We start from the raw sequence: 20,357 nt of genomic DNA on the forward strand, positions 1-20,357 counted from the left end.
TATCAGCGGATATTGAGACCCTTGATGAGGATACCATTTTAATGACCCTAGGGCATATAAAAGATGCTCTCTTATAGATGAGGGATGCTCAAAGAGACATTACTTTACTGGGTTCCAGGATAAACGCTATGTCTATTTCTGCTAGGCGTGTCTTATGGACCCGACAGTGGACAGGTGATGCCGACTCCAAGAGGTATATGGAGTTGTTGCCTTACAAGGGTGAGGAATTGTTTTGAGAAGGCCTCTCGGACCTCGTCTCCACGGCTACGGCAGGTAAATCGAATTTTTTACCATATATTCCCTCACAATCTAAGAATATCAAATGCAGTCCTTTCGTTCCAATAAAAGCAAGAGAGTACGTGGATCGTCCTTTCTGGCCAGAGGTAAGGGCAGAGGGAAAAAGCTGCACAACACAGCCAGTTCCCAGCAACAGAAGTCCTCCCCGGCCTCGGCAAAATCCACCGCATGACGCTGGGGCTCCCCTGAGGGAGTCCGCTCCAGTGGGGGCACGTCATCGACTGTTCAGCCACATCTGGGTTCACTCACAGGTGGATCCCTGGGCAATAGAAATTGTTTCCCAGGGTTACAAGCTGGAATTCGAAGAGGTGCCTCCTCGCCGGTTTTTCAAATCGGCCCTACCGAAATCCCCCCTGGAAAGGGAGATAGTGTTGCATGCGATTCACAAATTGTGTCTTCAACAAGTGGTGGTAGAGGTTCCCCTGCTTCAAAGAGGGAAGGGGTACTACTCAACTCTGTTTGTGGTCCCGAAACCGGACGGTTCGGTCAGACCCATTTTGAATTTAAAATCCCTTAACCTTTACTTGAAACGGTTCAAGTTCAAGATGGAATCGCTCAGAGCAGTCATCGCCAGCCTAGAAGGGGGAGATTTTATGTTGTCTCTGGACATAAAGGATGCATACCTGCATGTTCCCATATATCCTCCTCATCAGGCGTATTTGAGATTTGCGGTACAGGATTGTCATTACCAATTTCAGACGTTGTCGTTTGGGCTTTCCACGGCCCCGAGAATTTTCACCAAGGTAATGGCGGAAATGATGGTGCTCCTGCGCAAGCAGGGTGTCACAATTATCCCGTACTTGGACGATCTCCTCATAAAGGCGAGATCACGAGAGAAGTTGCTGAACAGCGTATCACTTTCACTAAATGTGTTACAGCGACACGGCTGGATTCTCAATATTCCAAATTCGCAGCTGAATCCTACAACTCGTCTGCCCTTCTTGGGCATGATTCTGGACACAGACCAAAAGAGGGTTTTTCTTCCAACGGAAAAAGCGCAGGAACTCATGACTCTAGTCATGAACCTGTTGAAGCCAAAACAAGTGTCAGTACATCATTGCACTCAAGTCCTGGGAAAAATGGTGGCGACATACGAAGCCATTCCCTACGGCAGATTCCATGCAAGGACTTTCCAATGGGACCTCTTGGACAAATGGTCCGTGTCACATCTGCAGATGCATCAGCGGATCACCCTGTCCCCCAGGGCTAGAGTATCTCTACTGTGGTGGCTGAAAAGTGCTCACCTTCTAGAGGGCCGCAGGTTCGGCATTCAGGACTGGATCCTGGTGACCACGGACGCGAGCCTCCGAGGTTGGGGAGCAGTCACACAGGGAAGAAATTTCCAAGGCCTTTGGTCAAGTCAAGAGACTTGTCTTCACATCAACATCCTGGAACTAAGGGCCATATACAACGCCCTACGTCAAGCGGAGATCTTACTTCGCGATCGACCAGTTCTGATCCAGTCAGACAACGTCACCGCAGTAGCTCATGTAAACCGCCAAGGCGGCGCAAGGAGCAGGGTGGCGATGGCGGAAGCCACCAGAATTCTTCGTTGGGCGGAGAATCATGTAAGCACTCTGTCAGCAGTGTTCATTCCGGGAGTGGACAACTGGGAAGCAGACTTCCTCGGCAGACACGACCTGCATCCGGGAGAGTGGGGACTTCATCAGGAAGTCTTCGCACAGATTGCAAGTCGGTGGGGGCTGCCCCAAATAGACATGATGGCGTCCCGTCTCAACAAGAAGCTACAAAGGTATTGCGCCAGGTCAAGAGACCCTCAGGCGGTAGCTGTGGACGCCCTAGTGACACCGTGGGTGTTCCAGTCGGTCTATGTGTTTCCTCCTCTTCCTCTCATACCCAAGGTGTTGAGGATAATAAGAAAAAGAGGAGTGAGAACAATTCTCATTGTTCCGGATTGGCCACGAAGGACATGGTATCCGGATCTGCAAGAAATGCTCACAGAAGATCCGTGGCCTCTTCCTCTAAGGAAGGACCTGTTACAACTAGGTCCCTGTCTGTTCCAAGACTTACCGTGGCTGCGTTTGACGGCATGGCGGTTGAACGCCGGATCCTAGCGGAAAAAGGTATTCCGGAGGAGGTCATTCCTACGCTAATAAAGGCTAGGAAGGACGTGACGTCAAAACATTATCACCGAATATGGCGAAAATATGTTTTTTGGTGTGAGGCCAGGAATGCTCCTACGGAAGAATTCCATATAGGCCGTTTTCTTCACTTCCTACAGACTGGAGTGAATTTGGGCCTAAAATTAGGCTCCATTAAAGTTCAGATTTCGGCCTTATCCATTTTCTTTCAAAAGGAATTGGCCTCTTTACCTGAAGTACAGACTTTTGTGAAGGGAGTACTGCATATTCAGCCTCCTTTTGTACCTCCGGTGGCACCTTGGGACCTTAACGTGGTGTTAAGTTTCCTTAAATCACATTGGTTTGAACCACTTAAAACAGTGGAGTTGAAATATCTCACTTGGAAGGTGGTCATGTTGTTAGCCTTGGCTTCGGCTAGGCGAGTTTCGGAATTGGCGGCTTTATCACATAAAAGCCCCTATCTGGTTTTCCATATGGATAGAGCGGAGTTGCGGACCCGTCCTCAATTCCTACCTAAGGTGGTCTCATCCTTTCATATGAACCAACCTATTGTCGTGCCTGTGGCTACACGTGACTTGGAGGATTCCGAGTCCCTTGATGTGGTCAGGGCTTTGAAAATTTACGTGGCCAGAACGGCTAGGATCAGAAAAACAGAAGCACTGTTTGTCCTGTATGCAACCAACAAGGTTGGCGGCCCTGCTTCAAAGCGGACTATTGCTCGCTGGATCTGTAACACGATTCAGCAGGCGCATTCTACGGCAGGCTTGCCGTTACCAAAATCGGTTAAGGCCCATTCCACTAGGAAGGTGGGCTCGTCTTGAGCGGCTGCCCGAGGGGTCTCGGCACTACAGCTGTGCCGAGCTGCTTCTTGGTCGGGGTCAAACACCTTTGCAAAGTTCTATAAGTTTGATACCCTGGCTGATGAGGACCTCCTGTTTGCTCAATCGGTGCTGCAGAGTCATCCGCACTCTCCCGCCCGTTTGGGAGCTTTGGTATAATCCCCATGGTCCTTACGGAGTCCCAGCATCCTCTAGGACGTTAGAGAAAATAAGATTTTAAACCTACCGGTAAATCTTTTTCTCGTAGTCCGTAGAGGATGCTGGGCGCCCGTCCCAAGTGCGGACTACTTCTGCAAGACTTGTATATAGTTATTGCTTACATAAGGGTTATGTTATAGTTTCATCGGTTTTGGACCGATGCTATGTTGGTTTTTCATACTGTTAACTAGATAGTATATCACAAGTTATACGGTGTGATTGGTGTGGCTGATATGGATCTTGCCCTTGGATTAACTAAAATCCTTTCCTCGTACTGTCCGTCTCCTCTGGGCACAGTTTCTCTAACTGAGGTCTGGAGGAGGGGCATAGAGGGAGGAGCCAGTGCACACCCAGAGTCAAAGTCTTTCTTAAAGTGCCCATGTCTCCTGCGGAGCCCGTCTATCCCCATGGTCCTTACGGAGTCCCAGCATCCTCTACGGACTAAGAGAAAAAGATTTACCGGTAGGTTTAAAATCTTATTTTAATTACCTACTGGTAAATACTTTTTTAGTATTATTATTATTATTATTATTATTATTACATTTTATTTATAAGGCGGCACATGTGTTTCGCAGCGCCGTACAAAGGACAGTACAGGGAGACAAAACATAGCATTACAGTAAATAAATAACAGAAATAGAGTACAGGTAACAGAGCACCACACGTTCTCAAGACATAATACAGCTAAGATGTAAATATTGATGGAGTGATCATCGTACTACTAGAGGCTGGTGGCCATAGATGGAGATGAGCCTTTACTAGCAGGATAAAGATGGTCATTGAGTAGGGGAGAGCTGCGAGTGAAATGTGTCGAGACGAGGGCTTAGATAACAAGAGGAAAGAGGGCCCTTCTCTGAAGAGCTAACAATCTAGTGGTGAGGGGCGACAGACAGATGACAAGAGGTGCAGGCAAGTGGGAGGTAGCCAGATGGCAGTATGCAAGCAAAGCTGAGGTGTTCACGGCATGAGGCAGGGGGGTGGAGGCGCGGCTTCAGCACTGGGTTATGCATCGGGAGGGTATGCTTTGATGAATAGGTGGGTTTTTAGTGCCCGTTTGAAGCTTTGCAAGGTCGGGGAGAGTCTAATGGAGCGGGGGAGTGCGTTCCACTGAAGGGGTGCAGCACGGGCAAAATCCTGAACTCGTGCATGGGAAGCAGTGACCAGGGCGGTGGAGAGGCGACGGTCATTAGTCGACCGTAGGGGGCAGGACGGAGTATGAAGGGAAAGGAGGTTGGAGATGTAGGGAGCAGTGGAATTAGAGATGGCCTTGTATGTGAGGGTAGTCCGTAGAGTCCGCAGTGCTTCGTTTCTTCCTGCACTGTTACTTGGTTAAGTATTGTTGGTTCAGCGGTTGCTGTTCCCGTTTTCAAGTTTGGTTAGCTTGGCTTTCCTCTAGTTTGTGTGTGCTGGTTCGGAATCGCACCACTATCTTTTTATATCCTTCTCTCAAAGTATGTCCGTCTCCTCGGGCACAGTTTCCTAGACTGAGTCTGGTAGGAGTGGCATAGAGGGATGAGCCAGCCCACATTCTCAAACTCTTAAAGTGCCCATGGCTCCTAGTGGAACCGTCTATACCCCATGGTATTAATGTGGACCCCAGTATCCTCTACGGACTAAGAGAAAATAATTTACTGGTAGGTAATTAAAATTTTATTTTCCCTTCTCCTGCATTATATACAACTAAAGTCATGCTGCATCCTGAAGTTCATGAATAAAAACTGCAGAGATACTACAAAACAATATAACTAATATTCATTTTTTTCACACCAGGAGCTGACGTCTCACAAGAAGCAAGGCCCTGGATTCCTCAGTAGGATGGGGCAGACACTCAAGGCTGTAGCCTCTTCTGTAAGAGGAGTTAAAAATCGCCCTGAGGAGTTTACAGAGTTAGGCGAATACGTGGAGGCTTTCAGCCAGAAAATAAATGTATTAGACAAAATATCACAAAGAATTTGTAAAGAAGAGAAAGGTGGGTAATGCTTTATAATTTCTTAATGCATAAATACATATTACTTTGATTACTAAATACAAGACTTCCCCCATGCTGTTCCCAGAACACTGGATCTCTCCACCTCTCTCCAAAGCCTCAAACGGACTCTGAATACCCACTTTTTTGTTAAAGCCTTCCAGCTCTCGTCCTAAGCAGCTGCTTCATGCTCCTCATACACTGTATCGCCCCTTTGTGTTACCACTGCCTGTCTGCCCCTCCCCATAGATTGTAAACTCGTGTAAGCACCCCACACCCCTCCTCACTCATGCTCTTTTCTTTTCCTCAATTTTCCATGTCAACAGCAGCACCAAACCTTCGGGTTCAGCCGGTGCTGCTTTTCTGGATTTCTCTGACGTCCTAGTGGATGCTGGGAACTCCGTAAGGACCATGGGGAATAGACGGCTCCGCAGGAGACTGGGCACATCTAAAGAAACATTTAGGACTATCTGGTGTGCACTGGCTCCTCCCCCTATGACCCTCCTCCAAGCCTCAGTTAGATTTCTGTGCCCGGCTGAGCTGGATGCACACTAGGGGCTCTCCTGAGCTCCTAGAAAGAAAGTATAATTTAGGTTTTTTATTTTACTGTGAGACCTGCTGGCAACAGGCTCACTGCACCGAGGGACTAAGGGGAGAAGAAGCGAACCTACCTAAGTGGTGGTAGCTTGGGCTTCTTAGGCTACTGGACACCATTAGCTCCAGAGGGATCGCACACAGGACCCGACCTCGTCGTCCGTTCCCGGAGCCGCGCCGCCGTCCCCCTTACAGAGCCAGAAGCAAGAAGGTCCGGAAAATCGGCGGCTGAAGACTTCTGTCTTCTCCAAGGTAGCGCACAGCACTGCAGCTGTGCGCCATTGCTCCTCATGCACACCACACACTTCGGTCACTGATGGGTGCAGGGCGCTGGGGGGGGGCGCCCTGAGCAGCAATAAATAACACCTTGGCTGGCAAACTGACACCATATATAGCCCCAGAGGCTATATAGGTGTATATTAACCCCTGCCAGAAATATTAAAATATCGGGAGAAAGCCCGCCGAAAAAGGGGCGGAGCCATCTCCCTCAGCACACTGGCGCCATTTTCCCTCACAGCTTCGCTGGAAGGATCGCTCCCTGGCTCTCCCCTGCAGTCCTGCACTACAGAAAGGGTAAAAAAGAGAGGGGGGGCACATATTTAGGCGCAGTATAATATATATATGCAGCTATATGGGGAAAACACTCTTTTTATAGGTGATATCCCTGTGGTATATAGCGCTCTGGTGTGTGCTGGCATACTCTCCCTCTGTCTCCCCAAAGGGCTTTGTGGGGTCCTGTCCTCTGTCAGAGCATTCCCTGTGTGTGTGCTGTGTGTCGGTACCGCTGTGTCGACATGTATGATGAGGAAAATGATGTGGAGGCAGAGCAAATGCCTTTAAATGTGTTGTCACCCCCTGAGGGGTCGACACCTGTGTGGATGGACTTATGGAAGGAATTACGTGACAGTGTCAGCTCCTTACATAAAAGGTTTGACGACATAGGACAGCCGGCTACTCAGCTTGTGACTGTTCCAGCGTCTCAAATGTCATCAGGGGCTTTAAAACCGCTACCTCAGATGACAGACACAGATGTCGACACTGATACCGACTCCAGTGTTGACGACGATGAGACTAGTGTACCCTCCAATAGGTCCACCCGTTACATGATTGAGGCAATGAAAAATGTATTACACATTTCTGATAGTACCCCAGGTACCACAAAAAAGGGTATTATGTTCGGTGAGAAAAAACTACCAGTAGTTTTTCCTGCATCTGAGGAATTAAATGAGGTGTGTGAGGAAGCCTGGACTTCCCCCGATAAGAAATTGATAATTTCTAAACGGTTATTGGCAGCGTACCCTTTCCCGCCAGAGGATAGGTCACGTTGGGAAACATCCCCTAGGGTAGATAAAGCGCTTACACGTTTATCAAAACAGGTGGCACTACCGTCTCCGGATACGGCCGCCCTAAAGGATCCTGCTGATAGAAGGCAGGAAGCTACCCTAAAAGCTATATATACACACACGGGCATTATATTGCGACCAGCGATTGCATCAGCATGGATGTGCAGTGCTGCTGCTGCGTGGTCAGATTCCCTGTCGGATAATATTGATACCCTGGATAGGGAACTGTTGGGGATGGTCTTTCAGACCTCGTTTCCACAGCTACGGCTGGGAAATCGACATTTTGCCACAGGCTACCCCACAGCAAAAGAAAGCACCGTATTATCAAGTACAGTCCTTTCGGCCCCATAAACACAAGAGGGCTCGAGGCGCATCCTTTCTGCCGAGAGGCAAAGGTAGAGGGAAAAAGCTGCAGCATACAGCCAGTTCCCAAGAGCAAAAGTCCTCCCCCGCGTCCGGTAAGTCCACAGCATGACGCTGGGGCTTCACAGGCGGACCCGGGTACGGTGGGGGGCCCGTCTCAGAAATTTCAGCACACAGTGGGCTCTCTCACAGGTGGATCCCTGGATCCTTCAAGTAGTATCTCAGGGGTACAGGCTGGAATTCGAGACGTCCCTCCCCCCCCCCCCCCCCCCCCCCCCCGCCGTTTTCTAAAATCTGCCTTACCAGCAACTCCCTCTGTCAGGGAGGCAGTGTTGGTGGCTATCCAGTAACTGTATTCACAGCAAGTGATTGTCAAGGTACCCCTCCTTCAGCAAGGAAAGGGTTACTATTCCACAATGGTTGTGGTACCGAAACCGGACGGTTCGGTGAGGCCCATCTTAAATTTAAAATCCTTGAACACTTATATCAAAAGGTTCAAGATGGAATCGCTCAGGGCGGTTATTGCGAGCCTGGACGAGGGGGATTACATGGTCTCCCTGGACATCAATGATGCGTACCTACATGTCCCCATTTACCCCCCTCACCAGGAGTACCTCAGATTTGTGGTACAGGACTGTCACTATCAGTTCCAGACGCTGCCGTTTGGGTCTTTACCAAGGTAATGGCCGAAATGATGATACTCCTTCGCAAGAAGGGAGTTTTAATTATCCCGTACTTGGACGATCTCCTGACAAAGGCGAGGTCCAAGGAACAGTTGGTAGTGGGGGTAGCATTTTCTCGGGAAGTGCTACAACAGCACGGCTGGATTCTCAATATTCCAAAGTCACAGCTGGTCCCGACGACACGTCTTCTGTTCCTGGGAATGATTCTGGACACAGACCAGAAAAAAGTTTTTCTTCCAGTGGAAAAAGCCGAGGAGTTGTCATCTCTAGTCAGAGACCTCCTAAAACCGGGACAGGTGTCGGTACATCAATGCACACGAGTCCTGGGAAAAATGGTAGCTTCGTACGAAGCAATTCCATTCGGAAGGTTCCACGCAAGGACTTTCCAGTGGGACCTGTTGGACAAATGGTCCGGGTCCCATCTCCAGATGCAACAGCGGATAACCCTGTCGGCAAGGACCAGGGTGTCGCTGCTGTGGTGGCTGCAGAGGGCTCATCTACTAGAGGGCCGCAGATTCGGAATACAGGACTCGGTCCTGGTGACCACGGATGCCAGCCTTCGGGGCTGGGGGGCAGTCACACAGGGAAGAAATTTCCAAGGACTGTGGTCAAATCAGGAGATTTCGCTTCACATAAATATTCTGGAGCTAAGGGCCATTTACAATGCCCTAAGCCACGCAAGGCCCCTCCTTCAGAACCAGCCGGTACTGATCCAATCAGACAACATCACGGCGGTCGCCCATGTAAACAGACAGGGCGGCACAAGAAGCAGGAGGGCAATGGCAGAAGCCACAAGGATTCTCCGATGGGCGGAAAATCATGTGTTGGCACTGACAGCAGTGTTCATTCCGGGAGTGGACAACTGGGAAGCAGACTTCCTCAGCAGGCACGACCTCCACCCGGGAGAATGGGGACTTCATCCAGAAGTCTTCCAAATACTGGTAAACCGGTGGGAAAGACCACAGGTGGAATTGCTCCAGGTCAAGGGACCCTCAGGCGATCGCTGTGGACGCTCTAGTAACACCGTGGGTGTACCAGTCGGTTTATGTGTTTCCTCCTCTGCCTCTCATTCCCAAGGTAATACGAAGGCGAGGAGTGAAAACTATACTCGTGGTTCCGGATTGGCCAAGAAGAGCTTGGTACCCGGAACTTCAAGAGATGCTTTCAGAGGACCCTTGGCCTCTGCCGCTCAGACAGGACCTGCTGCAGCAGGGGCCCTGTCTGTTCCAAGACTTACCGCGGCTGCGTTTGACGGCATGGCGGTTGAACACCGGATCCTGAAGGAAAAGGGCATTCCGGAGGAAGTCATCCCTACCCTGATCAAAGCCAGGAAGGATGTCACCGCAAAACATTATCACCGCATTGGCGAAAATATGTTGCTTGGTGTGAGGCCAGGAAGGCCCCAACGGAGGAATTTCAACTGGGGCGATTCCTGCATTTCCTACAAGCAGGGGTGACGTTGGGCCTCAAGTTGGGGTCCATTAAGGTCCAGATTTCGGCCCTGTCGATTTTCTTCCAGAAAGAACTGGCTTCCCTGCCTGAAGTTCAGACTTTTGTCAAGGGAGTTCTGCATATTCAGCCTCCTTTTGTGCCCCCAGTGGCACCTTGGGATTTCAATGTGGTTTTGGAGTTCCTGAAATCACATTGGTTTGAACCACTTAAGACTGTGGATGTGAAATATCTCACGTGGAAAGTGGTCATGCTGTTGGCCCTGGCTTCGGCCAGGCGTGTGTCAGAATTGGCGGCTTTGTCCTATAAAAGCCCTTATCTGATTTTCCATATGGATAGGGCAGAATTGAGGACTCGTCTTCAGTTTCTCCCGAAGGTGGTATCAGCGTTTCACTTGAACCAGCCTATTGTGGTGCCTGCGGCTGCTGGGAACTTGGAGGATTCCAAGTTACTGGACGTAGTCAGGGCCCTGAAAATTTATGTTTCCAGGACGGCTGGAGTCAGGAAAACTGACTCGCTGTTTATCCTGTATGCACCCAACAAACTGGGTGCTCCTGCTTCTAAGCAGACTATCGCGCGCTGGATTTGTAGCACTATTCAGCTGGCGCATTCTGCGGTGGGACTGCCGCAGCCTAAATCTGTAAAAGCCCATTCCACAAGGAAGGTGGGCTCATCTTGGGCGGCTGCCCGAGGGGTCTCGGCTTTACAACTTTGCCGAGCTGCTACTTGGTCAGGGGCAAACACGTTTGCAAAATTCTACAAATTTGATACCCTGGCTGAGGAGGACCTGGAGTTCTCTCATTCGGTGTTGCAGAGTCGTCCGCACTCTCCCACCCGTTTGGGAGCTTTGGTATAATCCCCATGGTCCTTACGGAGTTCCCAGCATCCACTAGGACGTCAGAGAAAATAAGAATTTACTCACCGGTAATTCTATTTCTCGTAGTCCGTAGTGGATGCTGGGCGCCCATCCCAAGTGCGGATTGTCTGCAATACTTGTAAATAGTTATTGTTACACAAATCGGGTTATTATTGCGAGCCATCTGTTCAGAGGCTCCTTTTGTTATCATACTGTTAACCGGGGTTCCTATCACGAGTTATACGTGTGATTGGTGTGGCTGGTATGAGTCTTACCCGGGATTCAAAATCCTTCCTTATTGTGTCAGCTCTTCCGGGCACAGTGTCCTAACTGAGGCTTGGAGGAGGGTCATAGGGGAAGGAGCCAGTGCACACCAGATAGTCCTAAATCTTTCTTTAGATGTGCCCAGTCTCCTGCGGAGCCGTCTATTCCCCATGGTCCTTACGGAGTTCCCAGCATCCACTACGGACTACGAGAAATAGAATACCGGTGAGTAAATTCTTATTATTACATCTACATGCAGTTATGTTTACATAAATTGTATTCTACGTTTTGCAGTGTGTTGTACTCTGTCTTTTTCGCTGTTTACTTGCATTGTTTCTGTGTGTGCTTTAGAAGGTGCTACACAAACCTTGTGGCACCATATAAATAAAGGATTATATTGCATTTAACGGCTATATTGCATATTATTGTGTCTGATTTGATTTAATTTGATTCTAGTCAGTTGTGTACGTATAATTGTAACATTCTCTAACTGGCTCATTGACTTTTGGCTATATAGAGAGATTGCTTCTGGCAACTAGGAGTGGTAAAATAAGAAGTAGATTTATGTCTTAATTTGGACTTCAAGTACAATGCCCCATCTTTCTCTTGGCTTCTTTGCATGAGTCTGTTATCCATCAGCTAGACAGACTCAGGTAGAGCAGAAGAGTCAGCGGGGAAAAGTTATTTAACAAATGTGGGATTTATATAATAAATATATATATTTTTTAATTTCTGATATATTGATGTGATATTGGCCCTCATTCCGAGTTGATCGCTCGCTAGCTGCTTTTAGCAGCAGTGCAAACGCTAAGCCGCCGCCCTCTGGGAGTGTGTCTTAGCAGAAGTGCAAACGAAAGGATAGCAAAACTGCTCCAAAAAAAGTTTGTGCATTTTCTGAGCAGCTCGAAACTTACTCCTTCCTTTCGATCACTTCAGTCTGTTTAGTTCCTGCTTTGACGTCACAAACATGCCCTGCGTTCGGCCAGCCACTCCCCCGTTACCCTAGGCACGCCTGCGTTTTCACCTGACACGCCTGCGTTTTTTAGCACACTCCCGGTAAACAGTCAGTTACCACCCAAAAACACCCACTTCCTGTCAATCACTCACCAATTTACAGAGCGACGAAAAAGAGCTGCTAGACCTTGTGCTTAGAGTAAAAGTTTATTTTAGGTTTTTTATTTTCAGTGAGTCCTGCTGGCAACAGGCTCACTGCATCGTGGGACTAAGGGGAGAAGAAACGAACTCACGTGCGTGCAGAGTGGATTGGGTTTCTTAGGCTACTGGACATTAGCTCCAGAGGGACGATCACAGGTTCAGCCTGGATGGGTCCCGGAGCCGCGCCGCCGGCCCCCTTACAGAGCCAGAAGAACGAAGAGGTCCGGTGAAATCGGCGGCAGAAGACGTTCCTGTCTTCAACTAAGGTAGCGCACAGCACTGCAGCTGTGCGCCATTGCTCTCAGCACACTTCACACTCCGGTCACTGAGGGTGCAGGGCGCTGGGGGGGAGCGCCCTGAGACGCAATAAAGATAGAAATACCTTAGGATGGCAAAAGAAATACATCACATATAGCTCCTGGGCTATATGGATGTATTTAACCCCTGCCAGTTTTCCAGAAAAAAGCGGGAGATAGGCTCCGCCCCTTCACGACGGCCTTATCTCCTCAGCACACAAGCGCCATTTTCCCTCACAGTTCCGCTGGAAGGACGGCTCCCTGACTCTCCCCTGCAGTCCCTACAGAATCAGGGTAAAAACGAGAGAGGGGGGGCACTATTGGCAGCTAAATTATAAACAGCAGCTATAAAAGGGAGTAACACTTATATAAGGTTATCCCTATATATATATATATATAGCGCTCTGGTGTGTGCTGGCAAACTCTCCCTCTGTCTCCCCAAAGGGCTAGTGGGGTCCTGTCCTCTATCAGAGCATTCCCTGTGTGTGTGCTGGGTGTCGGTACGATTGTGTCGACATGTATGAGGAGGAAAATGATGTGGAAGCAGAGCAATTGCCTGTGTTAGTGATGTCACCCCCTAGGGAGTCGACACCTGACTGGATGGTTGTATTTAAAGAACTACGTGACAATGTCAGCACTTTACAAAAAACTGTTGACGACATGAGACAGCCGACAAATCAATTAGTGCCTGTCCAGGCGTCTCAGACACCGTCAGGGGCGATAAAACGCCCGTTACCTCAGTGGGTCGACACAGACCCAGACACGGAAGACAAACGTAATGTCCAGTAGGGCCACACGTTACATGATCACGGCAATGAAGGAGGCATTGAACATTTCTGACACTACAAGTACCACAAAGAAGGGTATTATGTGGGGAGTGAAAAAACTACCAGTAGCTTTTCCTGAGTCAGATGAATTAAATGAGGTGTGTGATAAAGCGTGGGTTTCCCCCGATAAAAAAGTGCTAATTTCTAATAAATTATTGGCACTATACCCTTTCCCGCCAGAGGTTAGGGCGCGTTGGGAAACACCCCCTAGAGTAGATAAAGCGCTCACACGTTTATCTAAACAAGTAGCGTTACCGTCTCCTGATACGGCCGCCCTCAAAGACAGCGGATAGAAGGCTGGAAAATATCCTGAAGGGTATATACACACATACTGGTGTTATACTGCGACCAGCAATCGCATCAGCCTGGATGTGCAGTGCTGGAGTGGCGTGGTCGGATTCCCTGACTGAAAATATTGATACCCTGGATAGGGACAGTATATTACTAACTATAGAGCATTTGAAGGATGCATTACTATATATGCGTGATGCACAGAGGGATATTTGCACCCTGGCATCAAGAGTGAGTGCTATGTCCATTTCTGCCAGAAGAGCGTTATGGACGCGACAGTGGTCAGGGGATGCGGATTCCAAACGACATATGGAAGTATTGCCGTATAAAGGGGAGGAGTTATTTGGGGCCGGTCTATCGGACCTGGTGGCCACGGCAACGGCCGGAAAGTCCACCTTTTTACCCCAGGTCACCTCTCAGCAGAAAAAGACACAGTCTTTTCAAACTCAGTCCTTTCGTTCCCATAAGTACAGGCGGGCAAAAGGCCACTCATTTCTGCCCCGGGGCAGAGGAAGAGGAAAAAGACTGCACCAGGCAGCCTCTTCCCAGGAGCAGAAACCCTCCTCTGCTTCTGCCAAGTCTTCAGCATGACGCTGGGGCTTTACAAGCGGACTCGGACACGGTGGGGGCCCGTCTCAAAAATTTCAACGCGCAGTGGGCTCACTCGCAAGTGGACCCCTGGATTCTGCAGGTAGTATCACAGGGGTACAAACTGGAATTCGAGACGTCTCCCCCTCGCCGGTTCCTGAAGTCTGCTCTACCAAAGTCTCCCTCCGACAGGGAGGCAGTTTTGGAAGCCATTCACAAGCTGTATTCCCAGCAGGTGATAATCAAGGTACCTCTCCTACAACAGGGAAAGGGGTATTATTCCACGCTGTTTGTGGTACCGAAGCCGGACGGCTCGGTGAGACCAATTTAAAATCTAAAATCCTTGAACACTTACATAAATAGGTTCAAATTCAAGATGGAGTCACTCAGAGCAGTGATAGCAAACCTGGAAGAAGGGGACTATATGGTGTCTCTGGACATCAAAGATGCTTATCTCCACGTCCCAATCTACCCTTCTCACCAAGGGTACCTCAGGTTTGTAGTACAAAACTGTCATTATCAGTTTCAGACGCTGCCGTTTGGGTTGTCCACGGCACCTCGGGTCTTTACCAAGGTAATGGCCGAAATGATGATTCTTCTTCGAAGAAAAGGCGTTTTAATTATCCCTTACTTGGACGATCTCCTGACAAGGGCAAGGTCCAGGGAACAGTTAGAAGTCGGAGTAGCACTATCTCAGTTAGTGTTACGTCAGCACGGGTGGATTCTAAATATTCCAAAATCGCAGCTGATTCCAACGACACGTCTCCTGTTCCTAGGAATGATTCTGGACACAGTCCAGAAAAAGGTGTTTCTCCCAGAGGAGAAGGCCAGGGAGTTATCCAAGCTAGTCAGGAATCTCCTAAAACCAGGCCAGGTGTCAGTGCATCAGTGCACGAGGGTCCTGGGAAAAATGGTGGCTTCTTACGAAGCGATTCCATTCGGAAGATTCCATGCAAGAACGTTTCAGTGGGATCTTCTGGACAAATGGTCCGGATCGCATCTTCAGATGCATCAGCGGATAACCCTGTCGCCAAGGACAAGGGTGTCTCTTCTGTGGTGGCTGCAGAGTGCTCATCTACTAGAGGACCGCAGATTCGGCATTCAGGATTGGATCCTGGTGACCACAGATGCCAGCCTGAGAGGCTGGGGAGCAGTCACACAGGGACAAAATTTCCAGGGCTTGTGGTCAAGCATGGAAACATCTCTTCATATAAACATTCTGGAACTAAGGGCCATTTACAATGCCCTAAGTCAAGCAAAACCCCTGCTTCAGGGTCAGGCGGTATTGATCCAATCGGACAACATCACGTCAGTCGCCCACGTAAACAGACAGGGCGGCACGAGAAGCAGGAGGGCGATGGCAGAAGCTGCAAGGATTCTTCGCTGGGCGGAGAATCATGTGATAGCACTGTCAGCAGTGTTCATTCCGGGAGTGGACAACTGGGAAGCGGACTTCCTCAGCAGACACGACCTTCACCCGGGGGAGTGGGGACTTCATCCAGAAGTCTTCCAAGAGATGGTAAACCGTTGGGAAAGACCAAAGGTGGACATGATGGCGTCCCGTCTCAACAAAAAACTAGACAGATATTGCGCCAGGTCAAGGGACCCTCAGGCAATAGCGGTGGACGCTCTGGTAACACCATGGGTGTACCAGTCAGTGTATGTATTCCCTCCTCTGCCTCTCATACCAAAAGTACTGAGAATCATAAAAAGGAGAGGAGTAAGAACTATACTCGTGGTTCCGGATTGGCCAAGAAGGACTTGGTACCCGGAACTTCAAGAGATGCTCACGGAGGACCCGTGGCCTCTACCTCTAAGAAAGGACCTGCTCCAGCAGGGACCTTGTCTGTTCCAAGACTTACCGCGGCTGCGTTTGACGGCATGGCGGTTGAACGCCGGATCCTGAAGGAAAAAGGCATTCCAGAAGAAGTCATCCCTACCCTGATAAAGGCCAGGAAGGATGTAACCGCAAAACATTATCACCGCATTTGGCGAAAATATGTTGCGTGGTGTGAGGCCAAAGAGGCCCCTACAGAGGAATTTCAACTGGGTCGCTTCCTACATTTCCTGCAAACAGGACTGTCTATGGGCCTAAAATTAGGGTCCATTAAGGTTCAAATTTCGGCCCTGTCGATTTTCTTCCAAAAAGAACTGGCTTCAGTGCCTGAAGTCCAGACGTTTGTCAAAGGGGTACTGCATATACAGCCTCCTTTTGTGCCCCCGGTGGCACCTTGGGATCTCAATGTGGTTTTGGGGTTCCTAAAATCACATTGGTTTGAACCACTCACCACTGTGGAATTAAAATATCTCACATGGAAGGTGGTAATGCTGTTAGCCCTGGCTTCAGCCAGGCGTGTCTCAGAATTGGCGGCTTTATCTTATAAAAGCCCTTACCTGATTTTTCACACGGATAGGGCAGAATTGAGGACTCGTCCTCAATTTCTCCCAAAGGTGGTTTCAGCGTTTCACGTGAACCAGCCTATTGTGGTGCCTGCGGCTACTAGGGACTTGGAGGACTCCAAGTTACTGGACGTAGTCAGGGCCCTGAAAATATATATTTCCAGGACGGCTGGAGTCAGGAAATCTGACTCTCTGTTTATCCTGTATGCACCCAACAAGCTGGGTGCTCCTGCTTCTAAGCAGACGATTGCTCGTTGGATTTGTAGTACAATTCAGCTTGCACATTCTGTGGCAGGCCTGCCACAGCCAAAATCTGTAAAAGCCCATTCCACAAGGAAGGTGGGCTCATCTTGGGCGGCTGCCCGAGGGGTCTCGGCTTTACAACTTTGCCGAGCAGCTACTTGGTCAGGGGCAAACACGTTTGCTAAATTCTACAAATTTGATACCCTGGCTGAGGAGGACCTGGAGTTCTCTCATTCGGTGCTGCAGAGTCATCCGCACTCTCCCGCCCGTTTGGGAGCTTTGGTATAATCCCCATGGTCCTTACGGAGTCCCAGCATCCACTTAGGACGTTAGAGAAAATAAGAATTTACTTACCGATAATTCTATTTCTCATAGTCCGTAGTGGATGCTGGGCGCCCATCCCAAGTGCGGATTGTCTGCAATACTTGTATATAGTTATTGTTACAAAATTCGGGTTATTATTGTTGTGAGCCATCTTTTCAGAGGCTCCTTCGTTTATCATACTGTTAACTGGGTTCAGATCACAGGTTGTACGGTGTGATTGGTGTGGCTGGTATGAGTCTTACCCGGGATTCAATATCCTTACTTATTATGTACGCTCGTCCGGGCACAGTATCCTAACTGAGGCTTGGAGGAGGGTCATAGGGGGAGGAGCCAGTGCACACCAGCTAGTTCAAGCTTTTACTTTTGTGCCCAGTCTCCTGCGGAGCCGCTATTCCCCATGGTCCTTACGGAGTCCCAGCATCCACTACGGACTATGAGAAATAGAATTATCGGTAAGTAAATTCTTATTTTTTTTACCTGATCGCTGCACTGCAAAAATCGGCAGCGAGCGATCAACTCGGAATGAGGGCCATTGTGTTTTGACACTGTTTTCACCTCCTTGGTTAAGGATTATTTTGGGTGACTTTTGTCTTTTCTGTATATTATATTTCCTTGCTATAGTGTTAAAGCATCTAATAATGTTAAATATATTTAAATTATTTGTTTTTTATAAACATTGTCTTTAGTTATACTCCTTTTACACTGCCGCTAAAACACCAGGTTATTACCGTGATAGCCTGAAACGCAGCTCAGTGGAAATGGCTCCCAAAAAAGAAACCCGGTTCCAGTGACCCAATCTAGGAAGTACCAGGGCTAAGAGGCAGTGTTAAACGGTTAACTCTGGGTTATCTGACCCGAGTCTTGTTTATAGCATGGGGTTTGGGTAAAAAACGCTGTCACTGGGGAGAGAGAGATTACAGCCTCCTATATGGTTCCGGACCAATCCGGTTTTTAGCTTGTCCCCGCTTCATACGGGTAGGCTATAATCTCTCCCTGCCGTCTCCCCAGTGACTGCTGTGACAGACACCCTCCTAGATGGCTCACCCCTCACCACACACAAACCCCCTGCTGCAGGTCACCAGTCCATTCCGACAAAGCAGTGTTCCAAATCTTAGGTCGGACCCGGGATTTTGGTGGAAAAGGGGTATTAATACTGTAGGATTAGCATCGTGTGGGTCACTAAATATTTCTTTGCAAAATGCTGATTGACGACTTGTGCTCATCAAACTGAAGTAAAACAATCTGCTTGTCCCATTATTGTCAAATGTTTTTCCTCCTGTCCAAGTCTTAATTTTCTAAAATATCTCTCCACTTGTGTAATCCTTGTCACATTCTGTAGGTCAATCAAAATGGGGAAAAATGTTCCCTCTCTTCCCCTCACAGCTCATATTGTATTTTGTGATCTCATTTTTTCCCAAGTGCACCTGCATGTATATAGATCTACTGAAGTCATGCAGTATCTGCGGATGCTGCAGTTATGCAACTTCAGATAGGAAAGAGACCAGGGTACTTTTGGCAAACAGAAACTATGTGTACTCATGTTCTGCAGGTTGCACCCAAATGCAATAATGGATTTTTTTGTAGGATGAAAGTAATGCGTTTTGGGGGCCTCTCTCCCCCCCCCCCCCCCCCCCCCCAAAATATTTTTTCTCTTGGGGATGCTCAGGGAGTCATTGGGAGTCATCATAAATTTGATACCATGTTAATTATTCACCATATGAAAACAGGCAAACACACAAAAGCAATATGTACTAAAGCAATGATTACAATGAAGTTGGTTTGAGCAATGTTCTAAGGAAGAAATCTAAAAAATTATTTTATTAAATGTCCCAGGCAGGTATTAGACTTTTCCTTTTTCCTACTGTAGGCAATTTAGCCAGACAACCAGTCCTGCAAAAGTTGGGGTAGTTTTTTTATATGGGCAATTCACCAAAAGTTGCATGATGGTATACAAATTAATGTGTGGGAGGCGCATGTAATTGTATATATACTATAAATATGTGCCAGAAACATATAATAGTATACAATTGCACTTTTATAAATTACCTTTAATGCCTTTCTCACTATCTTCTATTCCTGTGTAGACTATTATGAGGAGTTGAAAGAATATGGTCCTATCTACACCTTATGGTCAGCATCTGAAGAAGATCTAGTAGAGCCCTTGAAGGGGATGGCGACCTGCATAGACAAATGCTGCAAGTTCACTGAAGTATTGAATTCTAAGCTCTCAAGTGATCTGATTCCAATTATTCATGAATATGTGCTGTACAGTGAAACTCTGTCTGTAAGTACTGTTTTATTATGTACATTTTATGTTGCACAAGGGATCAGATTGAATCAGTGGCAGTAACATGATTCACAGATTAACATTGTTTCTGGGAGCCCTTTCTAGCAACTGCCTTATTTAAATAAATAAATAAATAAATAGTAGACACTTAAAAAGAAAGATGCCTCTTTTCCAGAACAGTTCTTATTCCATGATTTGCTCTTTTGTATGCAGGTGCCATTAAGTAAATAAATAACCTACGGTACTAGGTGATTATGGCAGTTTTGACTTTAGCTTCTAAAAGCAGAGTGGTGATGTTTTGTATGTAGTGCCCTTGCAACCTTGCTTACAGTAGGTCTAGTTTAGAACATGCCTGGTGTTTTAACCAAGCTATGCACAGCACAGCTACTGGTGTGCCCTCATATACATAGCCTCAATAATCCATGCAGCACGCGATGCCTGTAGTGAGTGAGCTGCGCCAAGTGGAGTAGCATCTTTTTCGCCCCTTAGCATATTTGATATGCAACACTTGTATATCTGTGTGCGACTGAGTCTTCATACACAACGAAACTTAGTGTGGAAAAAAAGCTGCTGCTGCTATATCCTAGCACTTTGTATACAGATTTAGACTCAGTCACGGATGCAAGTGTCACATATCAAATTAATGAGTGCAGTCTAATGAAGCAACTTTGTCACAATGCAGTGTGATTAAGATGCACATAAAAACACGATCAGCTCAGGTAGAGTCACATGGGACCTGGCACGCCAAGAACAGATGTTTGGCATGACTGCAGCACCTCTGTATGAGGACACATCTGTAATATGACCATCCTAGTAGTCTGCACCCAATCCCATCTGGGTAAATCTGGTACAACAGACCGCTGTGTCTCAATCAAATTTTTTTATGTTTCAGGGTCTTAGCCACATATTTTGGGAAACAATTGTCTTGTGTAATGTTATTCCTACCTGAGCAATCCACTGCTTGTAGGGCAACAATTTGGAATTGGCGAGGA

General features: G+C 48.0%; 1 protein-coding gene across 2 annotated transcripts in view; it reads left to right on the forward strand.

Moving 5' to 3' along the window:
* SNX7 (sorting nexin 7) overlaps window positions 1–20,357 on the forward strand; it is a 246,637-nt gene that overhangs the window by 142,850 nt on the left and 83,430 nt on the right. For both annotated transcript variants that reach the window (XM_063939845.1, XM_063939844.1), the window contains exons 5-6: window positions 5,207–5,405; window positions 19,163–19,362. In XM_063939845.1, the coding sequence (XP_063795915.1) occupies window positions 5,207–5,405; window positions 19,163–19,362 (399 nt within the window). The remainder of the gene's footprint in view (window positions 1–5,206; window positions 5,406–19,162; window positions 19,363–20,357) is intronic.

Source organism: Pseudophryne corroboree, chromosome 9 (genome assembly GCF_028390025.1).
Source record: "Pseudophryne corroboree isolate aPseCor3 chromosome 9, aPseCor3.hap2, whole genome shotgun sequence".
NCBI classification, from domain to species: Eukaryota; Metazoa; Chordata; class Amphibia; order Anura; family Myobatrachidae; genus Pseudophryne; species Pseudophryne corroboree.